This window comes from Gasterosteus aculeatus, chromosome 13 (genome assembly GCF_964276395.1).
Source record: "Gasterosteus aculeatus chromosome 13, fGasAcu3.hap1.1, whole genome shotgun sequence".
NCBI classification, from domain to species: Eukaryota; Metazoa; Chordata; class Actinopteri; order Perciformes; family Gasterosteidae; genus Gasterosteus; species Gasterosteus aculeatus.
The window spans coordinates 21,342,112-21,367,312 of NC_135701.1; the positions used below are offsets into that span (position 1 = coordinate 21,342,112).

The window sequence follows — 25,201 nt, forward strand, 5'->3', positions numbered from 1 at the left end:
GGTTCACGAAAATGTATTTTCAGAAATAAACATGATAAACATGATTTCTATAAGTTGACATAAAAATGACATTCACTTTTATTCTTCATCCACCTCCAAATGTAACATATTATAATGAATGTTTTGCACCAGTAAGGTACTGCATTAAAAATCTGACCCAAAGTTGGAACTGAACCTGTTGTGTTGATGCTGGCAGTGTAAATGCGTCTGAGCGCCAGGTGGAGTCTGAGCTGAGGAAGTTCTCGTAAACCGGCTTGATTTCATCTCAGTGCATCAGTACAGTTATTATGCATCGGACACATTAATGCAGCAATAATCATCTAGATAATCTAAACTTCGGGCAGCGGGCGGACAAACAGCTGGGGTTTAAATAGTGATGAGACTGAAGGGGAGGGATGAATGAATGAACAAAGACCGGAAGTAATCAGAATACCAAATAAAACAGGAAATGAAACAAGGCAGAATTCATTAGTGTTGTCACGGGAGGTAACACTGAATATCACGGCGTGTATTTGGACATTTTTAAGCACATTTTGTGTTGGTTTTGGTAAACATAACTGAAAAATGGACTGTGTAGTTTAGGAAGCACGAGTTCTACTGACACACACGCTGGTAACGCACACGTGTGCACATACTGTTGGCCGTAGGATGGATCTGAAGATGACATACGACTCGATAATACCACGAATCCCGTCACGTCCAGACCTGCATCACCCCGAGCACCGCTCAGCAAACCGATCCAGCTCTTTGAACGTCCTCCTCCATGCAATGGTATTTGTATAATGTTAAACAGCAGTTTATCTTCTTTCAGTTAATATTACTGAACTGCAGTAAGAGATCGGTATGTTTAATATTAGTTTTACTTCACTGATTGCTGTTTGGAGGATTTAACACTAGAGAAAAAGGTCTTTCTGTGCAGCACTATTCTGGTTCTCGTTATTGTAACTTCATTTTGTATTAGATTTTATTTTTATAAAATCAATCAATTAATAAAATTTTATAAAAATTGTCAAACCGGGTGTAACAGAAGAATTTAGAGGCCGATCAGGAATCAGAAATCACCACTTTGCCTTCGTCGAGTCGACCGATGAGGAGATGCTGAGAGGAAGAGTGGATCCACTTTTGTTAAAACTCCTTCTACGTTAAAAAAAAGACACAGGGGCCGTTTAAGTTTGTGATCACTTTGTTATTTAACATCCATAGTAGTTTGACATCGTCATACGTACACGTCTTATAGCCGTAGACACACAGAGAGAAGAGCTGTGGATACTGAAGGTATTTACAGGCAGGGGGGGGGGGGGGGGGTCTGTATTAACATTCATACATGGAGCTCTGCAGGATTTAAATATATTTACAGTTTAATGACATTGCTGAAATGTGGATAACGACACATGAAAAGAGCTGTACAGTAATGCTACAAAAGGAAACTTGCTAAATGATATTCATGTGTGGACAATGAATGCACACTGATTTGACCGTTATATAACGTGAAGTATTTGGACCGGGCATCTCTCATATATCCAGGTTTTATGTTTATAGCCGTACTTTGTGTCCTTTGGAGGCTAAGGCCACGTTTTACACCTGGTTAGGCAGGAAGTACACACTGACACACCTTGTGTTGGGATTTCCCTTTAAACAAGAACAAAAATATCACCTCTTTGTCCTCAGAGACAGCGAGACTCGGTCGCCATGAACACTTCATACAAAATATAATGTCTGGACAAATCTTAGGTCACTCGCCTTAAAGGTGTCCGACGCGGCTATTCTCCCTTTTTTCTCCTTTAGGAAATCTAAGGCATAGATACGATTCTAAATGCATATCAGTAATTAGCAGTAACGAGACCCGACACACTCAGAAAGGCCTCCGCACGGCGCTACGCTTCCATTGGACGTCTTCCAGGTGTTAATAGCTGTGGCCACATGTGCCATCAGGTCGGATGCACGTGCACATCTCAGACTGCTAAAAGGTTTGTGTGTTCTCGTTAAGATACTATGAGGAACTTTTATTTCTATTGATTCTGGCGCCCCTTGTGGACTAAAGTGGTAGTGTCTGCTACCACCAGGGTCCCTTTAGAAAACCTCTCATTCTACGGACAGTCAGCCCCTCTCTGCCCTGGTTCTGGTTCACGTCGCATCTACTGATGGGAGGTCATAGAAGACCAGGACTACACTGAGACTGGTTCACGTAGAAGACCAGGACCAAACTGAGACTGGTTCAGAACCAGTTAAAAGTTCCTTCCAGTAACTTTAACCATGTCTGCCTGTTTTTTTGTCACTTTTGTCTTCATACAAACAGACTTTAGAGATTAGAGGTGAACTTAAAACAACCTTCCAACGAGCTCCTGTGGGGATTCTTCTACTGTCCCACTAATAACAAAGTGAATCATAATAATAATAATAATACACTACGTCTCGTAGATACAGTTTTCTTTTACAACTCACCAAAAACAGCAAAGGAGTCACTGCTTTATCTACGTGAATTTAGAAGATCAATCTGCACCAAGTAAGCAACAGGACGAGAAGCAGAGATGCTACGTCACCACCTGGTGGTGATGCTACGTCACCACAGGCGCTGGCGAGGGGGGAGGCCGATGGCGGTCACGGGGAGAAGCTGGCATGGCGGGGGAGCAGCTTTGGGTAGTGTGGGATGTATGCATGCATACGTGTCCGTCTTGAAGTCAGTTAGTGTTCCTGCCTGCATGCTTCCCTCGCACGCCTCCGTACAGCATCTTTAAATAATTTACAACGTTTTCCCTTCAAACGTGCCACCAGCTCAAAAATCGTATTCTTTTGGTTTTTTGCTTCATCGGTTCGCCTCCGCCTCCCGTCGCGTCGCGTCCTCCCGCCCTTCAGCGCTGTCCGAGCCCAGCGGCGTCCTGGCTGTCCTCCATGCTTCCCAGGGTGACGTAGACGATGGGGACCAGGCCCCGGACGGAGCCCAGCGAGCACAGCAGCCAGTCGGCGTCGGCCCTCCCCAGGACCCGCAGGGCGTCGCCCTTGTTGAAGCTCAGCTGGCCGGGCTCGGTGGCGATGTGGTGACACAGCGCTCGCACGTCGCTGAAGGGGGACACAGAGCGGCGTGCGTGAGGGACGCGAGGACAGTTCTCAGTGATGAAGATTTGCTGCTGGTTCTCATGTGATGATAATGTGAACATCTTGGACCGTTGGTTCGACACAACAAACGAAAGTCGGACGTTATGGATAATTTCTCTGTTCTGAAGAATAAATGATTCACTCAATTAGTATAAAAAATATATATTTAGAATCAAAACTAAAACGTTTTTTTTTAGTCAACATTCTGATCATCTCTAATAAATGAATGTGCTGTTCCATTAATTCATCCTGTTAACAGAAATATCATTCTGACCTTTTGATATAAAAAAAAATACTTTTTATTTTATTTAATATACTCAGAAATACATTTGGTACAGATAATCTTTGGCCAAATACATTTTTTCTGATGTTTTCTTATTGTACTAAAGCCTTAGGATACATGGAACTACTGTGTTTTCTTATAGAATAGAATGCAGTGTATTCTAAACACAGAACATTATATATATATATATATATATATATTATATATATGTAGATTTGCTAAGATTTATTTTTATGAATTTTACTTTCACCAAAGTAAAAAAGAAAAGAACGCGAGACTCCAGGAGCTTAAACTGAATTAAAGGCGAGCGGACTGAAGCCTGATGTAACATGCGATTCTCATGGATCTCTCCTGGAGGAACAGAACAGTGCGTTACCATGGAGACTGCTGTCTGGCTTCAGTCGGTTGGGTTGTCGTGGGTGGAGGCGTGGTTTGTGGGCGGACAGGCGCTGCCGGAGGCTCCGCCTTCTTCGCGCCTCCTGCCCCGATGGTCTGAGCCACGAGGTCGAGGACGGTCCGGTCCAGAGAGAGCCACCCGGACGGCGGCCTGAGAGGGGAACGAGAATGCAGCGACAGGTCAGGAGACTTGGTTGTTTATTTCATATTTGCCACAAAAAAAGAAATAAAAAGAATGCGGGGAGGTGCTCAGGCCTCGGTTTGGCTCCGTCTGTTTTTGGCGACCATAAGGGACACGAGAGGATGAACCTAAGAACAACCAGATTGTATTTATTTTCCTGAACTAAAAACACACTTTGAAAGCGTCAAAGTTGAAAGACGGAAAGCCGCCTAAATATACCATCATTTACTAAATGAACATCATGAGGTATTGAACAATGCTTGAAACTAGAGGTTGAGACCATAACTTTTTACATGTTTACTGAGGGAGTAAATCAAGAGAGAAGTAGAGACGTCTATAGGACCAGAGGAGTCGCCCCCTGCTGGTCACTACACAGAATGCAGCTTTAAAACACTTCTCGGCTTCACTTTTAAGCCCGGCAGGTCGGCGCTTGGTTCCTCCTGGAGACGTAAATCAGTGAGGGATTCTGGATTCTACCACTTGTTAGTAGGTTAGTTGTCAATAAGACAAATCTTTCTCACCTGGTCTTCTGAGCTCGGGCCTTCTGTTCAGCTGGCTCCGCCTTAGAAGGAGAACCGACGCTGGATCCAAAGAGCCGGCCCCAGCGCCGCCCCTGTCCCTGTGGGGGGCTGTCCTCGTGGGCTGCCGCCTCGGGGGGCTTAGCCTCTCTCTCCTGGTTGAGGACAGAGTCTGGCGGGCTGCCCATCCATGACGGCCTCCCCCTGCCTCCCGCTGGCTCCCCGCCGGAGCTGCTGCTGCTTTTCCCGCTGCCCTGCCCCTCCCCTTCTTGCCTAGACTCCGCCCCCTCCACCACGCCCTCCCTGGTGGGCGGCGGCTGGTTCGGTCGCCTCTCCGACGACTTCCTCCTTTTCTCCGTCTTCACAAACTTTGAGCCCTCTGCCGATTGGTCGATGTAAACCTGGGAGGACTGCATGAGCTGGTACCACCAGCCCGCCTGTCGCTCCTGCCGCTGGCGCCCCTCCTCCGCCGCGTCCTTCCCTTTCTCCTTCCTCCCGTCCTTCTGCTGCCCATCCTCGCCGTCTCCTTGGCTCTCCTGTCCCACGCCTTTCATCCTCCTCCCGCTCACCCCCCTCTCCTTCCACAGGTTGGCAAAGCCGACCTCCATCGCGCTCTCGGCCGCCGCCGCCCCCTCGCTCCTCAACCGCAGCGCCGCTCCCTCCGTCCTCGAGCCGACGCCTTCCATCCTCGGCCACGTCCCCTCGCGCCTCAGCCCCGGCCTCTCTCTCCTCGCCTCGGCGCCGGAGTCCCGGACCATCTCGCTCACGGTGGCGCTCCACCCCCGCATGAGCTGGAAGGTGGAGCGGGTGGCCTGGTCGACGCTCTGGCCGGCGGAGCACAGCTGCTCCTTGCGGCGGAGGTGCTCCTGGCCCTTCTGGAGGAGGTGCGGCTCGAACAGCAGGTCCAGGTCAAACGGAAGGAGCGACAGCGGCTGCAGCAGGAGGAGGAGCTCCTCGAAGAGCGGCCGGCACGCCCCCTGCGACAGGGGGAGGAAACCCCACGGGTGGCAGTGTGCCGCTACGATGTCTGAGGGGGGAGGAAGCAGACAAGAGGGAGCGAGACGTCACGCGCGCGTGGACGAACAAACAAGTCTGTTGATGGAGAAGTGACGCCGACCGAGTCTCACCTTCATGCGTGTACAGGTGATTGAACCAGAACTCCAAACATTTTAGGCTGAAACGTAAGCAGAAGAAAAGTCCTCTTCAATCATAATAAACTTAAATCATGACTAAACCAACACGGCAATATCATTTAACGTAGCGTTACCGTTGTGATCAAAGAGCAGAAGAGGACTCACTTGAGCAGACCGAAGATGAAGGCGTTGAGTCTCATGCTGTGGCTGGTGAGCTCCGAGAACTGGCTCACCTTTGAGAAGAGGCTGTGGAGGACACGAGTGGACGGACCTGACGGAGGCAAGCGCAAAGAAAGCACCGTCACTTACGGACCCCCCCCCTCTCGAGCACCTCGTTCTGACCCCCCCTCCTCAGCGTGAAGCGCTCACCCAGCTGCGTGGAGGCCTCCACCAGGCTCCAGGGCTGACAGCGGCGCTGTCCGATGATCAGGTCCAGCACGTAGGCCTTCAGGCCGTCCTGCAGCACCTCGTGCAGGGCCGGGCACAGGTACTTCAGGATGAGGTGACCCACGTTGGGGCTCACCCAGCTGTTCCCCAGCTTGGCCTGGCAGCGGTGCAGAGAAGCATTAGGGACTAATCGGGGGATCAAGGACTCAAGAATACAAACTTTTAGTCCTTTTTGTTTGCCAGAGTTACTATTTTATAACCTGTGAGCGTCATAAAGAAAACTCTCCTGTCACTGGATCACTGGTGAGCGGCTGGAATGGTATTTGTCTGCCCTTTTGTTCTTATTGACTTATTGTCTTATCAGCTCCGAGCAAAAAAAAATCAGTCTGCTGATTGAAGTCGTTGGTGGAGACAAGAGAAATAAGAGAATTAAATCTTCTATTTAAAATTTTTTTTTTATCGATTTTATTAATGTAATTCTTTCTGATGAGAAGACTGAGTGTGAAACTGAGGTAATTTAACTTTAACCCTACTTCATCAGTAGTCATCATCAAACGGATGAAGTGGAACTCCTACCTTCACATCTGCGTCTCGACTGGTGCTGAAATGAGCCACGATCAGATCCACTGCCGTGTTCACGGCTTTCACCAAACCTGGGAGGGTTGGAGGAGGAGAGGAAACAGAGACCGCTTGTTGATCATCCTTTGCAGCGAATGACACTTGATCCAAGAGTCTTCTTTTCTTTGAGAATATTCGATCCATTGATAGATTTTCTGTTTTAGCCTCCTGAGGCACACGGAGCAAATTAGTGTTAATCTCACGCTAATAGACAGGACACGAGCTCCTTGGGGATGTGAACCCGGAGGATCCCGCTGAGGCACGACCTCTTTTCTTATTATACGCCCCCCCCTCTACCCGTCTTTGTGGTCCTCGTGTACTGAGAGGCTCTTAAGCACCTTTCAAAAACATCTTTTCCCCGTGCTGCCTCTCATCACCGCCACATGGCGTGTTATCGTCTCCATGACAACGGAGCACCTGCATCCGCCTCAGAAACAAGAGGTCAGATGATTTGTTTTGAGAAACTACCACATGATGCTGTTTGAATATCAATTATATAACCAAACGCTTCGCATTGATTCCTCTCCAACCAGTGCAGATGCTGTCGTTGAAGTGAAGTCACTCTCATCCGGGACCGGACATCCGACCGGGGAAGCAGAACCTCTTTGAAATAGGGACTATTTTTGGAACTAGTTTTCGGTTTTCTCTAAATTTAACAAAACAAAGATGTTACGTTGCTGAGTGCCTTAAAAGCTCACACACACACACACACACACACACACACACACACACACACACACACACACCTCTCTTCTGCGTCATGTCCACAGAGATGTGGGGGGAGGAGCCGCAGGGGGAGGAGGAGGTCGACGCGTCGGGGGAGAGGCAGAACTCCTCCGGAGGCCTCTCGGTCAGGGAGAAGTAGTCCGGCAGGAAGTCGCTGTAGATCTGCTGCAGCTTCGCCGACTGGGCCCCCGCTGAGACACACAGACACCGAGGGTCAGCGCACACAGCAACGCACAACCCCCCCCCCCCCTCCCCCTCTAGGAGCACGGCAGGTTGTTGGGGGTCCATAAGAAACAGTTTTCGTATCCCCCCCCCCCGCCTCCCCTCCAACACTCATCAGTAAAATCATGAGCACCGTTGAGGCGTCCCGGCGGGGGGCCGGAGGGCGCTGAAGGGAAATCGAACACGTTCCGTCTGGCGGGTCGCGGACCCCCGCCCCTTCTGGGCTCCGGGTTACCGGAGAGGGAGCCCGATCCGGCGGAAGCGTGGCCCCCCCCCGAGGACCGCTCCAGCCCCAGAGGGTTCCGACGGCGGTACTCCCTCCATTTGAGAGCCTGGGGGGAGAGGTGGTGCGCTGAGGGAAGGTGGGGGTGTTATGGCCGTGATCAGAGGGGTCGTGGGTTACAGGACGGGATGGAAGGGAGATATAGAGGGAGGAAGGAAGAGGGAGAAGAAGGTAGGGAGAAAGGGGGGAGGAGGAGGCACGAGTGCATGCATGAAGGGAGAGAAGAAAGAACAACTGTAAGAATGTACAAAGGCTTCAGTTAATCAACACCGAGTTATAAACCGGTTATCGGTAACCGGTAACCGTCCTGCACGTAGAAGAGCAGCTTGTAAGTAACCACGAGCGATCAATCAAGAGGCCGATGGCGGAAAAGGTGACGCGATAAAGAAGAACAAAGTAGGAAGGACGAACGCTGTCGTGAGGTTGGAAGAAAAAAAAGGTGAAGAAACAACAAAAATGTAATTTTTATGGCGACGTTGATGGGTAAAAATTCTGTATTTCACTATTTCTCACTTAGAAAAGAAAATGGAACTGAAATCTGACTAAATAAGCCTTTCATATATGTGTAATTATTTTTTTCAACAAGCTTCGGATCAAACCACGTTACTAGTAAATATCAACGCACATTTGGAACATACCATAATGTGTCCTGGCTGCTTTGCCTCCCTCCACGTGGTCCCCCCCCTCCACGCAGCCCAGCGGGCTCAGCGCGTCGCTGTGTAGAGGCGGTAAGGTGGGCGGAGCTCCGCGATGGAAGCACTGCCCCTGCACCGGGGGCAGCATCGGCGGCACGGACGCCGAAGCCCCTCCCCGCTTTGCCGGCGGCGCGGCGCGCAGCGGGCAGGAGAGGCTGTGCGCCGGCTGGGGGCTCGGGGTGCAGGTGGAGCAGGTCCCGGAGCTCGCCGCCCCCTGGAGACGCACCGGGGAGTAGCTCCCGAGAGGCGAGGGGCGGACCGATGCGGGCGGAGGGGCTGCTGCAGCCGCAGACCCCCGGTACCCGCGCACGCGCTCGGCTGCGTCTCCTCCGTCCTCCCCCACCGGCTCCCCGGAGCGGCCCTGCATCCCGGAGGCGCAGCCGGGCGGCAGGGGCTTGGGCTGCGGGGGCTTGGAGGCGAACTGGTGGTGGAAGGTGAAGGGCTGGATGGGCAGGGAGGTGGGCCGCTGGTCCTTAGTGTAGCGGACCACCGCCGGGCGGCTCTCTGAGGAAGTGGACAGGCCTCCTGGACGAGGACAAGAGAGAAGAAGAACTGCTTAGTTTTACTACAACAAATATATTTGTTCAGACGCCGACAAACCTTCCAAAAAACCAAATGTACCTATTTTGGATTAAACAAATGATCATTTATTGTTTACAAAGAAGTCCAAACTGACATTTTCAAATTGAGTTTCTTCCAAACTAAAAGTCCAAAACCACTAAGAATTCTCACCAAAGCAGGAAGCAGTGAATAAACTATGAACTCACCGTTAACTGTGTGAACATGGAGCTCAGAACTGAAATACAACCACGGAAAAGTGCCCAGTCATGAGTCACGACAGCCCTTATCCATGATCAACACGGCTATGACAGGCCAATGTGCACACACACACACACACATCAGAGAAACACACACACACATATACACAATGAGAGAAAAAAAAACACACACGGACTAAACCTGACGGCCGGAGGCGGGAGGGAACCCGGTGGGGAGAATCCTTCTTTCCTGCCAGTGTGTCAGTATGTGTGTGTGTTTGTGTCTTACTGTGTGTGTGTGTGTGTGTGTGTGTGTGTGTGCGTGTCGATCCAGTGCAGAGAGTGTGTGACATCGACGCGGTTGCGCAAGCTGTTTTGTCGCTCTAAAGGCCGGCCCACCGGGGGCCACCTGAGCCGGGTGCAGCGACGCCTCTCGGCTACAGAGGGCGACGTCGAGCTAAGGGAGGAAGAGCAAGGAGGAGGAGGGAGGAACACTCCACACCCTGCAGGCCTCAGCCCCCACCGGGGGTGGAGGATGGAAGCACTCGCTCTCTGTGTCTTTTGCTTCGTCATTCCTCTGATTGACATTTTCTCCTCGCCGCTCTCCTCCGCCCCTCCATCTTCCCCCGCCTCCTCCCCCCTCGTAGGCGGCCGAGGCTCTGTGCAGGGCAGCGCTTCCTTCACGTTAGCATCATAGGCGAGGGAGCCGCTCGCTGGAGCCCGATGAATAAGAAATGTACGCAGAAGCTGCTCAGCCGCTCGTCATCGTCTCGGATGGTGACAGGCTGCATGGAGACGCCGTTAGCAACTGAAGGGGAGGTTTTTGGGGTGTTAATGTCTTTCCCCTCCATCTCTCATCGCTTTCTTGTCTGTGGGAGCGAAAACATGCGGCCGCAGGAGGCTGCTGTTAAGCATCTGGATTTCTATAGATACATATATTCACTGTATCACGTTACCAGGCCCTGATGAGAAAAAGGTCCTATATATATAAAAATAATCATTTATTTTTTAAATCACTTCTTAAAAACACATTTCTTATGAGTTCTTAAGATATGAACGGTTAAAGTTTGCCTCTTCACTGTTATATTATGTTGCCTTTTGTTTGCTTTGACTGTCGAAGTGTTTTGTTAACTTAAAAAAGCCATTTTACGCAGAGTAACAATTTAGCAAATTGTAAAAGATCATTTTTTCTTCTCGATAGGTTCCTGAGAAGATGCTCAGCTCCCTCCTGTAAGGTGTAAACAGGGACAGCTGGAGGTTGGGGGGAACCTTCCAAGCACTCGCAGTTTGCGTGTTCATCTAACCCGACGCACACAGCGGGCAGCTGAAACTCTCCCGCTTCTCAGGGGGCCGCGGCGTCGGTTCTCATCTCACCACGGCTAACATGTTGCCACTGGGAACCATTTTGAGTTATTGGCAACAGGACAATGAACAGTGAAAACATGCTCCTCAGTTTCTACGGTATGTGAGAGAATTCCAGCTGCATTCTCTCAACTGACCACCAGGGGGCGACTCCTCTGATCCTAGAGGCGTGATTCTTTTACCAAAGTCAACGAGTTCAATCCTGAAAGTCGAAGCGTCGAAGCCTCTGCAACTTTCGCCAGCCATCTCTTTTCTTTCAGGACGGGTCGGGCAAACAACACACACACACACACACACACACACACACACACACGGCTAATCCGCTCCATATACAGACGAAGAGCTTCTTTGCACCTTCAGCTCCCCGCTCACCTGATTGTTATTCAGAGCACGTTTGTCCCACTTCAAACCCTCCAAACGCTCTCTGCTGCACATCTATACACGACGTCACGGGGGGATTCTCTCAGACACACAAAGCCCTGAACACGCAGAACCAAGACATGCAGACGGATCCCACTCCAGACCTTAACTTAACAAATATTCAGACGGCAAACACTCCAAATAACATGTTTATTGTGGAGATGTTTGTTCAAGTCTGAGCCCAATAACGACTTTCCTTGCGGTATTCCGGAGACCAAACCAGAGACCAAACCAGAGCAAGAAGTATATAATCCAGAAATAAGAGCTTTATTCAGCTAGCAGGAGGTGAGGTACCTTCAGCCTTGGCCCGGGTCTCCCTCGCCCCCTCCAGGTGTCGCTCGGCGCTGCCTTGGCTGTAACATCTGGTGAAGGGCACAGGCGACAGGCTGTGACAGTCGACCTCCGGGCGCTGCTCCGGGATGGGAGAGAAGTCCAGGGAGGAGTGGGAGTGGGTGGAGTAAGTGGAGGAGAACATCTCCTTCAGTGGCGGCGAACTCCCCGAGCCTCCGTTTCTCCGCTTGCTCCTGGCAATCTCGGCGAAGGAGGTGACTCGCGGGGGCGGGGGCGGGGTCGGGGTCGAGGTCGGGGCGGCGCCTTCGCTGAGCCGGACGGGGCAGCTCAACATGCGCTCCAGAGAGCCGAGGCGAGGGGGCGGAGACCTGTCCAGGTTGCGGTCGTAGCTGCGGGAGCGGGGGCGGCTTCCCGGAGGGGCTCCGATCAGGCCGCCGCCCACCACGGGAGGGGAGACGTTGACGTAGACCCGGCCTTGGAGCGCAGCAGGGGCGCCGTCGCCTCCAACGGCCGCCTGCTGATTCCTCCTCTCCTCCTCCTCCTCCTCGTCTTCTTCTTCGTCATCCTCATCACCACCGTCATCATCCCGCTGAATGAGGGGGGGAGAAGAAAGACGGACAAGTCAGATGACCTGATTTTTTGATCAGAGAAGAGACGTTGCTGATGATGATGATGATGATGATGATGATCGGGAGAACGTCGGGATCGGCCCACGTTTGGCCTGCTGACCATCGGCCAATCAGCAAACACGATGACATGCAGCGGTGGTCTGTACGTACACGTCTCATATCCCACATACATGTTGTGACGCGGTATCAGAGTACAGATTTTATGCTTATGATGTCATCTGTCAGCTTGTTTACGCTACACGGGAACAACAAACACATGTGCTGAATGGTGCGTCTTGTGCGCCCTATTTCCTTAATATCAAAGCTACGTTGTGAACATCAAATCCATGTTGAAATCCAAACAAAATAGTTATTTAAACAACAATTTGCAGCCCTTTACTGCACGCCGTCCCCTCTCACTCCACATTAATGTCCAATTAATGTGTTTCAGCTCCACGCGACTAAAATAATCCTCAAACATCAGGTGACTGCAGACAGCGGCTGTGATCTAAATGAGCCAGACTAATACCAGCACGGCGGCTATTTAAAGATCATTGTCTCTGTGATTATTGGTAGTTATATAATATATTTGTTGTCATGTATTCCAGACCATTCAGTGTGTATTGATGCAGCATGTATTTGCATTATTGTGCTCCTGGTTGAGTCTGAGGCGGTTTATGATTTCTCTGCTTGGTATTTTGAGCTCCTCTGTTTTCCGTTCCTTTAGTATTTAGTATCACTTAGCAAAGAACTCTCAACTTGTTTGTGTAAATGAATTAAATGTGCAGCCTTGACTTGATTCATTATGCGAATCCGCCCGCTTTGTGTTTTAGGATAAAAAAAGAACTGGAGTAGAAATGAAATACTGAGAGAACATGTCGATGTTTCTACACGACTGACCTTTTTTTCTACTAAATGCTGCATTTAATAAGCACATTTCTCATGACTTTTGTGCTGCAGGTTTTTTTATTGCAAACAACTAATTTTATATTATTTATACTATAATATTTTACACAGAAGACTTCATAAAAAGTGCCTAAGTAAAGGCTGTGAAGCTCGGTGGGGCTGATAATAAAGATGTCATGATGATGTCCTTTGAAGTGAGAAAAAGGTTTTCAAAGTCTTGCTTTGTTGCTAAATGATTAAAGCTGGCGAGGCAGGATCCTCCACTCACCCGACGCGACTCTCCATCTTCGTCCTCTTCTTCCAGGCCGTCCTCGTCCGCCCTCTGCCGGAACAGGAAGTACTCGTGGGGCTGGGTGGGGGTGGGGCTGCCCTTGCTGTGCTCGGGGGAGCAGCTGTTGACGGAGGAGCCCGCGGGGCTCGGGGACGACTGGGACGACAGGTCGCAGGTGACCAGCTTGTAGTAGTTCTGCGTGGCGACCACCAGGCGGGCCTGACTCTGCAGGCAGGAAGCCAGGTCGCCGGCCGACCCGCAGCGCGGGGGGTGGTACGCGTTGCAGTTGGCGTCGAGGTCGAGGAGCCCCTGGTGCTCCGCGGCGCACGAGCAGGCGGAGGAGGTGGACAGGTGCGGCTCGCGGAGGAGGGGGAAGGCTTGCTGCTGCGGGAGGGGGGGCTCGGTCGGCGAGGAGTGGAGGTCCAGATAGAAGGCCCCTTCGGTGGAGCCTCCGCGCTTCCCCGGCGGGTCGGTGACCGGCGAGGCGCAGCAGCGGTCGGTGGGGCCGTTGAGGTTGGTGCGCCCGGCGGCCGGCGGCTTCTCCGGGACGCTGTTGTTCATCTTGTTGTAAATGGCGCTGAAGTTGACCAGCACGCCGTCCGAGCTGTTGCAGGAGGAGTCGCTGCCGTAGCCCTGCTGGCAGTCCGGGAAGGCCTCGGGGAAGTGCCGGGCGAGGTCCTGGGAGAGCGCGCAGCAGGAGCCGGAGGAGCTGCGGCCGCACCTCATGGGGTGGTCCTCGTCCTCCCCGTCCTCCTCGGCCCAGTCCTGCTCCCCGCAGTCCATGGACATGTTGGAGCCGCTGCTGCCGAGGCGCAGCTGGCTGTCCAGTCCCAGGATGTCCAGGTCCTCCAGGTGGGCGTGGGAGAGGTCGGAGGCCGCCGCCCTCAGGGACCCCCGCCGGCTTCCGCCCACCGACCTGTGCAGCAGGAAGGGCTCGGCGGCGAAGTCGAGGTCGTGGAGGCGGAAGGGAGCCGTCCCGTCGCCGAGGGCGGAGTTTCTGTCACTGTGCAGGTGAAAGGAGGAGTCTTCGAGGTAACCGCTGAGGTTGTCACCGTCCTCCTCCTCCTCCTCCTCCTCTTCGTCGTCCTCGTCCTCGGTGTTGAGCAGGAAGGGATTGTGGCGCAGTGGGTTCCTGCTCCTCGGCTTGGCTCTGGGCAGCGTGTGAGCGGCAATCAGCTGGTCCTCAGAATTGCTGGAGGCGAAGGACGAGTCTTCGCTCGCCGTGCTGCCTCCCCTCCCGCCGCCGGAGGTCTGGATCAGGCTGCTGTAGACCAGCGCCTCCCTCTGGAGGACGTCCCTCTCGGGGAGGGACGTGGTGCGACTCAAGCCCAGGTTCTCCGGCGGGATGAACGGGCTGCCCCTCTTCAGCGAGATCCCGCAGCCACCCTGCCGCCCGCCGGACACCTGGCAGTGCACCAGGGGGATGTGGTGCACGATGAGGGTCTCGCCCGACAGCTTAGGGGGGCTGTCCATGGCCCGGAGCAGACGGAGGCCCGGTGCGGGTGAAGCGGACGCCGGATGTGCTGTTGGTTGGGAGCGGAGTTCACGCTCTGCGTGCCGGACCCAGCTGGGCAGGGATGCCAGGGACACGGAAGGAGAGGTCATGGAAGTCCACGCCGTGGTCAGAGTGGTACATCTGAGGAACAGGGAGGGACAGGAAGAGACGTCCACGGTAAATACAGGCAGCAAAGGCAAAGAGGGCATCACAGTCATTCTTTGTACCTCACGTCTTCTGTTTTTGTGTTATTTTGTGAAAATAGTTGACCAAAATAAGCTTGGTCTCATCTGTGCAGTGAGCATAGTGCGTCACACACACACACACACACACACACACACACACACACACACACACACACACACACACACACACACACACACACACACACACCAAACAGCTGACTTTAACAGGGCTATGATCTCATCCCCATATGGATGTTACACCCTAAAAGACACACACGCAACAATTTCCCTCCCCATCATTTGTCACACCTCAAATGAAAAAGGAATAAACTAAGACTAACTAAGTAATCCCTCTATTAGGCCTGCTTAGCTAAACCTGATCCCGGATACAGCAGCTCCATTCAAAGCTAATATCAAATGAAAGTTGGACTCTTGTAGTTGAGACTAGAGCAGAAAAAGAAGCGCTACATTTAAAAGAAATTAAAAGTGTCAGTATCAGGACAAAAGGTAGTATTGAACTAAATTAAAGACAAATACAGACTCACATGGATACAAATATGCAGATGCTACAACAAAGCAAAGCGACACTGCTTCGTCATTCCTTAGTGTGGAACGAGAACACAAAGAAAAGGGAGCCTGCAGACTGCAGGACGAATGTTGACCAGTGGGAGCAGAGGAAGAACTCGGATGTCTCTCTTCACAAATGGAGGAGTGGAATGGTGTCTTCTGTCAGGGGGGCGGCAGCCTTCTTCATCTCACACCTGCAAAGCGACGGGCTGCCGCTGCACCGTGTGAATGTGAATGTGTGAACTCGGGCATGAGAAGCACGAGATGCCTTCTAATAAAATGTGCATTTCATGCTTTATATCAGAGTGCAGATCTTTCCACAAGGGTCTAGCTGCAGAGCTCCAGGATGGAACATAGCGTGTTACAACTGTTTGGGGCCTCTTACCTCATTTAGTTTGACAATATTTCATTTGTTGTGCTAATTTGTTCAAATTCTGTACCAGTGATTCTCACAAGAACAGCACTTGGTTTTGAAACGTGCTGCACAAATAATGTTAAATGTTCATATTCATCATCATAGGTTACTATAGATTTTGGCATTGATCATGTAAAAGCGGAGTGGTGCTGCTTTAATACCCGATGTCATGACGTCACAGAGGAAGTCAGAGACCCAACTTCAACACAAACGCACCGGACTGCAGTGAACAGCGGACGCTAGCAGCGGTGACATATTCAGACGGGCATTTCCCCACGTTTTAATGGATCTTACGTCAGACGGCTGCTGCCAGTGGAGAGTGACATTAATGACATCACGTTAACGGTCGATGTCAATCATCCGTGCAGTCAATCCCAGACAGGGGAGCCTGAAACTGGTTTAAGAGGCGATCTGGGTCGGCAGGCCCGCTTGTGTGATGTGAACAGAAAAACTGCGTCTGTTTGACGAGATGATTCCATCTTTAAAACACATTGGAATCGTCTCTGTGTTCGCTGGTACAAAAAGTCTAAGGCTGCAACTGTCTTTGTCTATTAATCCGTTCATTATTTTGTCAATCTATGGACGAGTTATTTGGTCTTGTATAAAAAAATGTGCAAAAATGTCATCAGCGTTTCTCAAACACGAGACGAAGTCATTCAATTTTTGGATTAAAGACAAAAATGTTCATGTTTAAGAAACTCCAATCAGAAAATATAAAGAAGAACTCAAATATCACTCAAAACGTAAAAATAAATTACAAAGATAGTTACTAATTGTGTAGTCGTCCTTGACCCATCGACCTTTGCAGCTCTAAAAAAGTCCTCACATAACATTCCACCCAGTGTGTGAAGAAGAATACTAATGTCTAAACTGGGTTGGACTGATCCTCCAAAGACTTTAATCAACTTCCGAAATGTTAGCGAAGCTGCCGTTAGATTCAGATTAGATTCTGGAAGCTTTTTAAAGAAAGACATTTTCAGATGGAGTTGAAACCTCCGTCTTGATGAAGGTAATTACAACACGACCTCCATCACCTCGTTTACATACAGAAAGATGAACCCGATGGGATTGAATAGCTTTACCGGCCAGCCATGTTCAGCACACCGGGTGCTGATGCTGTATTATGGTTTGTCTTCATAATGAAGGACAGACGCGGTTCACTTTCCTACAGGAAACAAAACCCCGATGTCACACGTTCACACACAGCTGTATACACACACACAGCTGTATACAGCATGCTGGGGTGGTGCTGCACTCACTGCCGTCCCTCACACAGAAAGCCAACGAGAGGAACTCGTGAACGGGACCATTGAGGCCATTATGCGCCTCAGAGGAACCGTCCATCCACCGCGGACACGGCTTCTTGCACAGGCCGCCTTTTCATGCTAAAACAGGCAAATAAACTGGCAGGAATTTATGTAAATTATCTGAAAAGGACGAAGACAAAAACCTAAACGTATCACTAAATAAAGAATTGAAAAGGATGATAGTAGTCAGCTCCTCACCAGTGAGCATTTCACTTTAGTAGAACGAATCCCAACAACAACAGCTCTGAGATCTGTGCTGTTAAGAGATTCCCGCGGATCAAATCGGATAGCGGGGTCAACGGATCAAAAGAGGGACAATCAAATGTCTTTTTCTTGTCCTCACCTGACCAGGTGCAATACAGCATTCCTACCTAAACAGGCTTGTGTCACCGAAGACACATTTCCTCATTATTTTTGTTGGCGTAGCTTCCAATCAACATTCCTACAAGAGAATCGGCTGATCAACCAATGTGTGAAGCAGAGTGCTGCAAGAAGACGTCCACACACACACACAAAGGACCCGGGAAGTCAAGGGGGATTTTGGTTTGAGGCCTCCTGGTTTTAGCACGAAGATGGCAGAGAAAACTAGTGGTTCAACATGGTCGAGTCACACAAATCCAGAAAGAATCTGCAGCACAAAGGGAAAAGGAGAAAGGCCACCGGGATTTTCTTTCTTCTTTCAGTAATGAGGGATCCATTGAAGGTTCTAGCAGGAGCCAATTAGCGTTTTCCACCAACACGTCCTGAACGGGTTCTTTGGGAATCCCACGTTATTGTGACCTTTTTATGAAACATACACACCGAGGGGCAAAGGGAACAAAGGACATCCTCCCTCTTATAATCATTAGGGCCAAACTTCCAGGAAGAAGTCTGAGCCCGGGAGGGAGGAGGGGAACCCGAGACGAGGCCCAGCCTGACCGGGAAGGAGACCAGCAGGACAGTTGTGACTTGTGTCTTTTGCAGAAGTCTACATCGTTGTGTAGAATATGAGTGACATGTATCTGTTGGGGTGACTCGTCCCTGCCGCCACTGATACCGATGTCGGTACAACTCCTTTCCTTTAAAATGAAAAGCCAACAATAAGTAAAGGTGTAATCTTTTTCTTTCTTGTTGCTATTCTTGTCTTGTCTTCTGATGAATGTGATGCTGTAAGAATCGGTATGCATGTTTATACTGCTATTTGATAGCAATGAGACACCCTGCTGCCTGTAGCAACAGAGGCACGACCGCTTAAAACTCCCCGAAGAACACCGGCCAAAAGTCACAGAAAACCTGGCCGCCTATTGCTTCGGATTACCCATAGTGCATTTGGTGAAGATGATGAAGAAACGCCACCGTCTCCGCACTCATTTTTCACGTATCCTCGGTTCAGAGAGTCTGTCTGCTGCACTGGTGGTACCGACTGTCGCTGTCCGGTTGATGAGTAAGAGCCTCAATGTGTGTGTGTGTGTGTGTGTGTGTGTGTGTGTGTGTGTGTGTGTGGCTGCTAACCGAATGAACGAGCTTTTGTTTGTTGCACACGTTCAGCAGAGTCGAACGAAGCCTGTCACAGAGTGTGGGAGCTAAACGGGGAGCGGCGCCGTGTGCAGCTCAACAAACAGGAAGCTGGGGATAGACTCAGCATCTGTACTGTATGCTACACATGCACATCTGTATACCCCTGTATTGTTCTGCGCTCAACCGAAAGCCTGGAAGCACCGCGGGCGTCTCTCAATGTTGCGCTTGGATCCGACCGCTGGCACAGCGAAATGCGAAGCCTTATTTGATCCCTCGGCCCACTTCACCGGTCAGACGTCCTCGTTGCCGCCGAAGCTGCGCGGCTTCCAGTTCACTGAAAACGTCTCTTCAAAAGCGCCGCGTCAGACAGGAGCAAACGACCACGCTGATGTGGGGGTCACGCCATCGACGGTGGAGCAACCCGCTGACCTCCGTCACGCTCCACATCACCAGCTCGGGGGCCGGTGGACACACGTAAACACGCGTCCCTGATCCCAGCTTCCTCCAGCGGCTTAGTGACAGTCGTCCTCTCCTCAGCACGTTCCTCTGCTGAGCTCCGACAGCTCACGGACGCTTGCGTAACAGCGGACAGGTGTGATGACACCTCTCGCAGCAGGGAGGGAGGGAGGGAGGGGAGTGGGAGGGGGGGGAGGCAGTCGCTGTTGTCAGCCGTGTCAGCGGTTTTGAATTAAGCGTTGAACGTCTGTCGTCTTCACCCACAGAAATAGCCCTGTTACTGTGGGCGTGTTTATGGCGTTTATGGCGCTGCTAGATTGCTACTGAATTTGATTTATTACTGAGTTTAGTACATAGTACAGTAGTACATATATTATTAATATCACTGTAACCAGGTTGGTATGAAGGCTAATAAAAACTCATTTGGAGGGCATTCAGATTACAAAATGTCAAAATGATGCTTGAAGCTTCAAAGATACAAAGTATTCTTTACAGCCCGAGCAGACATGTGTTCACTAAACACTGCTGCATTGTGGAGTTTCTAAAGCTTCTTTCCTCCCGGCCTTGATGCATCTCTCGCTTTCTGTGCTGACTCTCCCTCTTCTGCTGGGCTCCGTTTCCCAGCAGCTCTTTACAGCCCTTTCACGATCCATCATGCTTCTACTGACTCCCTGCTCCTCTCCGCTCCTCCTCCACTTCTGCCTCCCTAATCATCTCCCTCCCCCCCAAGATGGACTGCAGATGGTTGGCCGCCGAACCAACCCAACGCCGGAGAGGATCCCCTTTGGAAACCACTACTGGAGCCTGACGTCTGGGTCCAACAGAGAGGGAGATCTTCGTGGGACCACGAGAGCTTTTAGGAAGCGGAACGTCTTTGTCAATAACAACGGGTTGTTGACCCAACAACCTTCTGGCCTCGTGGTTTGTCCCATTCTGGATGTTTGCCAACAGTATGGTACCACATGTAGCGTCTTTGAGTACCATTATTATGTCCAGTATGCATCACCTTTGCTGGGTTGTTAAGTTTGTCGACCATAATTAGTTCATTTTAACTAGTGAGGGAAATTTATCATAACTTAAGTATAGACAATGTTATATTGGTAAACTAATTACAATTATGTTTAATAAGCGCCGAAAATATTCCTATTAGGGTTGTGATGTATTAGCAGACAGTTTTTCAGCCCAGTGAAAAGTCCACAGCATATTGATGCCGTCGCTGCGGCTCTCAGTGCCCAAAATACAGCGCAGGAACACACACACACACACACACACACACACACACACACACACACACACACACACACACACACACACACACACACACACACACACACACACACACACACACACACACCTCATTGTGGGTCCCTTTAAATCTGTGAGGCATTGCTGCCATGAAAGAAACAGAACCATAACAAGCCAGAGGGCAAAAGCTGTGTGTGTGTGTGTGTGTGTGTGTGTGTGTGTGTGTGTGTGTGTGTGTGTGTGTGTCTGTGTCAGTATGTGCGACTCAAAAGTCCCAAAAAGGGCTGCTGCTACATCCACATTTCAGACACGAGAATTATGGTCATGCACTTTGAGTCATCACGGAGCAAGAAACATTCACTGAAGAGAAGAATAACCACAAAGAAAAATAGTAGGTTCCATGTAGGCAGCAAAATGCATTTAAATCTGTAACGTAGTGGTACAGTGGAGAGGTTTGACTCCATTAACACTAATAAACATATTTAAATGTGTTAATGTTATTGTTTTGCAGAGTTAGACTACACTACTTAGTAGGCATCATTTTAATATTTCAATTAAAGCTTAAGCTACATATTTGAATGTCTAAAAAATGTTGTTTGCTTGTTTATACAACCACAGAACATAAACAAACAATCCTAATACGGACATGCGTGTGTCAAGTGTGCAGCTCGACATCAGCTCAGCTGATTTAAAAGAGAACAAATGGAAAGCATTTAACAAAATGTACTATATTTTGTAGCCTTTCCTCTGTTCCTCTGGTTGGAAACAGAAAAGGCCCCCGAGCAGCACCCTGAGGAACTCCTTCACGACACTCTACAACTCAACAACTACTTGATTCCACCACACTGTCAAACCCAAAAGAATTCACTACATTAAACACCTGTTTTTCCACATGTTTAAAACAAACGTGCCTTTTCCCACGGATCTATAGATAACTTAACCTGCAAATAAATTATATTTGGTGGTAGGGCTGCACGGTATGAATTTCTCACGTACCGTTTATACCGGTCTTAAGCCGTAACAACTGACGTTGCTCTTCGGCAGTATTTTTACACGTCATCGCGAAGCGTGTAGCGGTCGACTTGTCTCACGTGTGTCGAGACTGAGTCACGGTTATAACTTCATACCGACAATGAATAACCCACAACAAACACTCTTTAACCGGGTAAAACACCACAACACAACAGCTTGTGACACATAAACAATATGTAACACTAATAATTGTAGATTTGTAGAAATGACCTCGCCGAACTGCATGCTGGGTAAAGCTCACAACAAGAAGTAAGAATGCAAAAGAGCGATACAGGATAAACAACCAGAGACCAAAGATGCACCAACACAACACAACCACCAAACGTTTCGTTAGACGAGCCTCAAGCTAACACGCTAAGCGGCGAACAGCCGGTGGGAGTAGCCTCGGTCCTTTTCAGGGTCAATGAATTAACGCGTTTACTTGAAAAAGCAATAGCGTCACATCCCGGGATACCGTGAGAATCTTTCTAAATACCGTGACGTGGAGCAGCACTATTCGGTGGGCACAAGTTGGGAGGAGACACGGCTGCAGATATTAAGCAATAATTCCACCTGTGGGAATAAGATGGTCTGAGCTCCAAGATCGTTAAGAATGCGTATTTCTTATTGGTGGTTTTGTTTCAAGTAGCTCCATAATAGAGTTTAGACTAAAAAAATGCTTTGGAGGAGGCTCGCCTGCCTTCACAAGATCCCAAAATAATAACAAAATGAAACCCTTTAACATTGGACAACCTTCAAAACGAGCCCAGCAAAGCACAAGAAGACGGATAACAAAGAGTGTTGAGGCGTTCTATTGGAGGAAACGAGATAACAGACAATAGGAACTGCATGATATCCGCACACTGTGGAGATACCCGTACCACGGATTAAATCACACATCAAAACACACAGTAACATCGGCCTCCGCGAGCCCTCGGTTACATAACGCATTCAGAGACACATTCCCTGAACGGGGGAGAGCAGCTGAGCGCCGGGAACGAGCACGTCGCCTGACGCGCTGCGGTTTGACAAAGCACGCGTGGCGGACACGACTATGTCTCGTTACGATGAGCGCGACACCCACGGGTCCCCTTCCACACACCGGCGAGCAGGAGAAATCAGTGACGAGGATTCACGCTGAATCCACATTCATCTCCTTTCGTCGGTAAACAGCCGTGTGTGTTTAAGTCGCGCAATTCTACGGCTCAAGTGTAACTTTTAAAAAGCCTCAGTCTTTGGGTATTTCTTTTTTTGTGAATTGAGTAAACAGTTAATTTACTAATATTTTCAGTGCACAGGAGGTCAGACAGCTTCAAATCAAAGGGAGACATGAAATCACCGAATGTCACCAAACATCAGATTGGTAGAGACGTTAATTTGTATTTTGCAGAAACGGCTTCAGGTTGAGGACTTCTGGTCGGTATCTGGACGCGAATCTGACCTTTAGTGTCACACACACGCTCGCTATAAATCCAAACCAACGGATCTGTGCATTGCAATGATTACTTGCAACCATTTCTGCAAAAGAAAGCTGTAAAGTGAGAGAAGGAGAACCCTGCATCGATGTCTCTCATCCAGAGATCGTCTATCAGCATGTTTCTAAAAGCACAGACACATAGGTCTAAACACACTGTCTAATGTAAAATACTAAACAAAGTAATCATCACAGGAATAAATAACTGCTGCAGTCATCTAATAATGATGTGAAATGTACAATATAAATATCAGGAAACAACCATGTGCCTATGAACAATCACTACACACAAAATATTTAACTAAAGCATCCCCACTGAATAAAAGAACATGATGGTTTAACTTTTTTCACATGAAATAATAGAGTAGCCGAACTCAACGTTGCATGAGAAGTACCTCACAACACCAAGCTGCATAAATCGATCATAACACAGGAGGAACACATAGGACTATACACGAGAAAGAGGGGCTTGTATGGCAGACAATAACAACTTTAAGAGACTCAAATCCATTCATGGTTAATATATGGCTAAAAGAACATGACAAACAGAACCAGGGGTTTTAAGGAGTAAGAAAATATCAGTTTTTCCTAGATACTATATTTGCAAATGCCATCTATCAATGTTTTAGACATTTCTTTTGACTTGCTGTGGAATCATTTTTTCATTCACATTTTGTATGTACAATTTATTTCTACATAAAAAAAACCTATTTCTATTTTGACAATTACATTAACCAAATGTTGAAGCTACTCCTCTTTTAATTCTTTCATGTCTTGCTCTAGCGCCTCACTTAAAATGTCTTTGATACTTAAGTAAGATATTCCCTAATACTTCTTAACTATCCACTTTTTGGATTCACAGGTTCATACATGTAGTGTATTCATATTGACGAATCCTTGATGAATCCAAGCCTTTCCCAACGACATCGAGCTTTTATTTTGCTAACTGTAACCGGAAGTGACAGCGCGTCGCTGGGTCAAACCTAACGGTTGCTCTGGTGCCGCTGTGGTCTCCTCCGGTACTTCGGGTCCACGCGATGACAACACCGGGGCGCGGGCCGCTGGTTTGCGCCGTAGAGCCAGTTGGGTTAATCACAAAGAATCTTACAGACTAACCGTGTATTGTCACTGTGGCCCCCGCGTGCACAACGACGGAACCCGGTGGACGTGACGAACCGTTACCGCCCACAGCCGCGCCGCCTTTGTGCCGCTGCGTTAAATAACAAAACAAACACACCGCAAAAACAAGCTGCCATCTTCGGCTGTTCAAGGAGAGTAGAGCGACGTTAGGAGACGACGTGGCCGTTACAGCGGGGACCGAGGCGGTGTCCTCCCGGTTGTCACGGGCCGAGGCCGTTGTTGTTTTCTGCCTCCGACGCGATGCTGCCAAACTGGAGCTTTTCTCCCCCTTTTTCCCCTCCGCCGGTTCTCACCCATCTAGAACCAACACCCCCCCCCCCCCCCACACTAAGACGTGCATTTAACGCCCTCACCTTGCCGCAGCGGGTCGGCAGTCGGTCTGTTTTCGACGCTCAGCATACGTGGCCGTTGACACACCGGGCCGGTGGGCTGCTGGTCGCACGGTCTCTGTGAAGGACTGCGGGGCGGACAGACAGGCAGCCGCGCTCGGTGGGTTGGGCCGGAGCGACGCGTCATCGTGACGTCACAGGGCCGGACGGCTCTCGTTGGGCCCGTTAACCTCGATCAGGTTACCAAAGAAATCTTGGTGTTCCTACATTTTTTTTCAGTTGATTTCAGATTTGATTTGGAAAGCGTATGAATGTAAAGCATTTCAAAGTGCTTTATTTTAAAAATGCACATTTTTTTTTATCGTGATGTAGGTTACAGGCTCGTCTATCACTGTTAACCAAAGAGCTGGAGGTCCAAGATGTGTGTGGGTGTGGAAATGCTCTTTATGCAAAATACCGTTTGATTTATATTTTTGTGCATTAATATCAATGATTATTAAAACGACGCTGCGTGATGATCCCGTTTCAAAACAGAAAGAAGAACAAGTCGCGATGTTGTTTTTGCTGTTGGCCATTCAACCCACAGTATTTTGTTATTTTAATTCTCTTATGTTTTCTACCAGAAACTACCTGTATACTCAACGGAACTGTTTTATATGCAGTCTGGGTTGTGCCAAACGTGTAATTAAATTCAAACATTTAAATAAAAATAAAAAAAGAAATGAAAACTACATATATGTTACTAAAATGAATGATAGTAAATAAGGATATCAGATAAAGAGATTCTATTTCCAAATTAATTAATATTGCAGCTTTTACAGACAATCATTTTCTAGATTTAATATTAAAAATTTTGTTTTGAGTGTTGTGTTAACATTGACATTATAAATATATTTATTTACCATATATATTTTTTAAATTTGCGGACG

General features: G+C 49.2%; 1 protein-coding gene across 3 annotated transcripts; it reads right to left on the reverse strand.

Annotated features, from left to right (window-relative positions):
- Positions 1-1,165: 1,165 nt before the first annotated feature.
- rusc2 (RUN and SH3 domain containing 2) lies at positions 1,166-24,455 on the reverse strand. Of its 3 annotated transcripts, none has more exons than XM_040194946.2 (13): positions 24,297-24,448; positions 13,149-14,787; positions 11,370-11,955; positions 8,479-9,060; positions 7,691-7,909; positions 7,356-7,526; positions 6,568-6,644; positions 5,974-6,148; positions 5,770-5,875; positions 5,599-5,645; positions 4,475-5,498; positions 3,753-3,923; positions 1,166-3,057 (listed from the first exon to the last, which is right to left on the reverse strand). In XM_040194946.2, the coding sequence occupies exons 2-13, from the start codon at positions 14,754-14,756 to the stop codon at positions 2,850-2,852; spliced, it is 4,974 nt and encodes a 1,657-aa protein (XP_040050880.2). In that variant the 5' UTR covers positions 14,757-14,787; positions 24,297-24,448; the 3' UTR covers positions 1,166-2,849. The 3 variants fall into 3 exon arrangements, with proteins under 3 accessions (XP_040050880.2, XP_040050881.2, XP_040050882.2); XM_040194947.2 differs by having other exon boundaries at positions 1,166-3,215; XM_040194948.2 differs by lacking the exon at positions 7,691-7,909 and having other exon boundaries at positions 24,297-24,455.
- Positions 24,456-25,201: the final 746 nt, after the last annotated feature.

What these genes read in the sequence shown, in the direction of transcription:
- rusc2 (XM_040194946.2), bottom strand. Translation starts at nt 14,756, where the DNA reads ATGACCTCTCCTTCCGTGTCCCTGGCATCCCTGCCCAGCTGGGTCCGG. An exon ending in GTCGAGACGCAGATGTGAAG is followed by an intron (nt 6,149 to 6,567) that starts GTAGGAGTTCCA and finishes CACCGCTGCCAG; the next exon opens with GCCAAGCTGGGGAACAGCTG. An exon ending in TCACCTGTACACGCATGAAG is followed by an intron (nt 5,499 to 5,598) that starts GTGAGACTCGGT and finishes CTCCCCCCTCAG; the next exon opens with ACATCGTAGCGGCACACTGC.